At 38.8% G+C, this 2,500-nt stretch overlaps 1 protein-coding gene across 5 annotated transcripts in view; it reads left to right on the plus strand.

The window, feature by feature from the left end:
• Positions 1–2,500, plus strand: part of LOC121703875 (glycerol kinase-like) — a 73,152-nt gene that overhangs the window by 57,270 nt on the left and 13,382 nt on the right. For all 5 annotated transcript variants that reach the window (XM_042084318.1, XM_042084319.1, XM_042084323.1 and 2 more), the window contains exon 15: positions 1,445–1,529. In XM_042084318.1, the coding sequence (XP_041940252.1) occupies positions 1,445–1,529 (85 nt within the window). The remainder of the gene's footprint in view (positions 1–1,444; positions 1,530–2,500) is intronic.

Genomic DNA, 2,500 nt, shown 5'->3' on the forward strand with positions numbered 1-2,500 from the left:
AGAAAGAGCAATTACCCTACATGATAAACCTATATGCCTTGTTTGCTCAGAAGAGGGTGTAGTAAAGGAGTAGGCTAAATCACCAAACAACAATATAGCCTACCCATGCAAAAAACATGTAGCCTAAACACTAGTTCAATAGGCCTCTTTGTGAAAGCGTGGGATAGGCTACATTTCAAAGGCTTTCTTTCTTTCTTTCTTTCTGATTTTGTTGATTTGTGGAATAGTGGAATATTTTTTGTTAACTTCTCAGTTGAAGTGAATTATTATATAACCTTTACACATTTGTTGAACCATGGTACTAATAAAAACTACAGGATAGTAAGAGCCGAAATGTTGCTTCATTTATCCAATTTCCACCACTATGAATAAAACGTGGGTTGGTCTTGGGCCTGAAACTCCTTGGGCACTGAATTCTGGCAACTTTGAAAACCAGCTTCTTTTGAAGATGAACAGACACATTTTCAGTTTCAACTGACTGGCATATTAGTAGCTGCTGGACACAGGTGGCCTGTGTGTGTGTGGGTGTGTGAGAGTGAGATGGTGACCTGGGGAGTAAGCCCTAGAAATGCTCATACCACATGACCAAAATGGTCTCCCTACCAGCAGGTCATTTTTTTTTAAAGAAATAAGTTATTTATTTTTAATTTTTACCTGAAGTTCATACAAAAGTGACATTTCTGTTTTTGTTTTTTTCTTTGATGTCAGCTCTAAAAATATGCGCTTTGTTCTTTGAACTTAAGAGAATTGTGCCTGAAAAGAGCTAGAAAAGAATGTGATTTTGATTTGATGAGTGAGATTAAGAAGATATGGGAACCCTGAAAATGCTTTATGCTTTACTATAAGAAAGCCAAAATAAAGTGTATAATAAAAGTTAAAAATAAAACCGCTTGCCTTTTACTTTTTACTTTTACTTCAAATACTTAAGTACATTAAATATCAGAAAATTACTTTTGATACTTAAGTACAGTATATATCAGATACTTTAAGACTTTTACTTAAGTAATATTCTAAAAGGTAACTTTCACTTCTACCAAAGTCTTTTTCTAGTACGATACTTGTACTTTTACTCAAGTATTGCTTTCTAGTACTTTATACAACACTGTGTGTATGTGTGTGTGTGAGTGTGAGTGTGTGTTTTAGATTTAGATGTGCCATTTCTGCTGCTTATGACTGTGTGTATGTGTGTGTGTGTGTATGAGTGTGTGTTTACGTGTGTGTGTGTGTGTGCGCGTGCATGTGTGCGTGTGTGTGTGCATGCATGCGTGTGCGTGTGTGTGTGTATGTGTGTGTGTGTGTACGTGCGTACGCGTGCATGTGTGTGTGTGTGTGTGAGAATGAGTGTGTGGGTGTGTGTGTGAGTGTGTATGTGTGTGTGTGTGTGTGTGTGTGTGTGTGTGTGTGTGTCTGTGTGTGTGTGTGTGTGTGTGTGTGTGTTCTGAAGGATCATCTGTGGTCTGACTCAGTTCACCAACCGCTGTCATCTCGCCTTCGCTGCCCTGGAGGCTGTGTGCTTCCAGACCAGAGAGGTACCACACACACACACACACACACACATACACTCCCACACACACACACACACACACGCACACCAAACAGATACACAAACACATACACACACACACACTCTTGGGAAGTAACTGAATACATGTATTCTGGATAACGTATTTAAAATACAAAATATGAATAACTGTATTTAAATACAGTTACTATTATAGTGGCTGGTATTCAGAATACAGTTACACGTATAAATGTAAGAAATTCTCCGAGGAACTGCAAGAGTGGGCTTGATCAGGTGCAGTCCACCAAAACAATGTTTTAGTGGTTGCTAAGTTGCTCCTAGGGTAATTGAGATGGTGTTACTAGGGTAAATATAGTGGTTGCTATGCCAAATAAAGTGGTTGCTATGCTGGTTGCCATGGTAGTTGTTAGGTTGACATATTGGTGGTTGGTAGGTTGTTTCTTAGGGTAATTAAGATAGTTGCTAGGGTACATAAAATGGTTGCTTTGCCTAATAATGTGATTGCTATGGTGGTTGTTAGGGTAATGTTGGTTGCTATGGTGGTTGCTAGGGTGAAATTATAATGTTGGTTGCTAGGTTGTTGCTAGGCATTAAGATGGTTGCTAGGGGTTTGCTAGGGTACATATAGTGTTTTGTTATGCCAAAATAGTGGTTGCTATACTGGTTGCTAGGGAAATTATGTTGGTTGCTATGGTGATTGCTAGGTTGACATTGAATTGGTTCTTGCTAGGTTGTTGCTAGGGTAATTAATGTGGTTGCTAGGGTGTTGCTAGGGTACACATGGTGGTTGCTAAGGTAATTATGTTGGTTTCTTGGGTCACATTATAGTGGTAGTTGCTATGTTGTTACTAGGCAGCACCTACATCAGATTTAGATGTGTATCTACTGCAGATTTAGATGTGTACCTACAGGGTCAGATTTAGATGTGTACCTACAGGGTCATATGTTAACAGGCCTAAGTACTGTACATTTAAATCT

The sequence above is a fragment of the Alosa sapidissima genome, chromosome 2 (assembly GCF_018492685.1).
Source record: "Alosa sapidissima isolate fAloSap1 chromosome 2, fAloSap1.pri, whole genome shotgun sequence".
In the NCBI taxonomy this organism is placed as follows: domain Eukaryota; kingdom Metazoa; phylum Chordata; class Actinopteri; order Clupeiformes; family Clupeidae; genus Alosa; species Alosa sapidissima.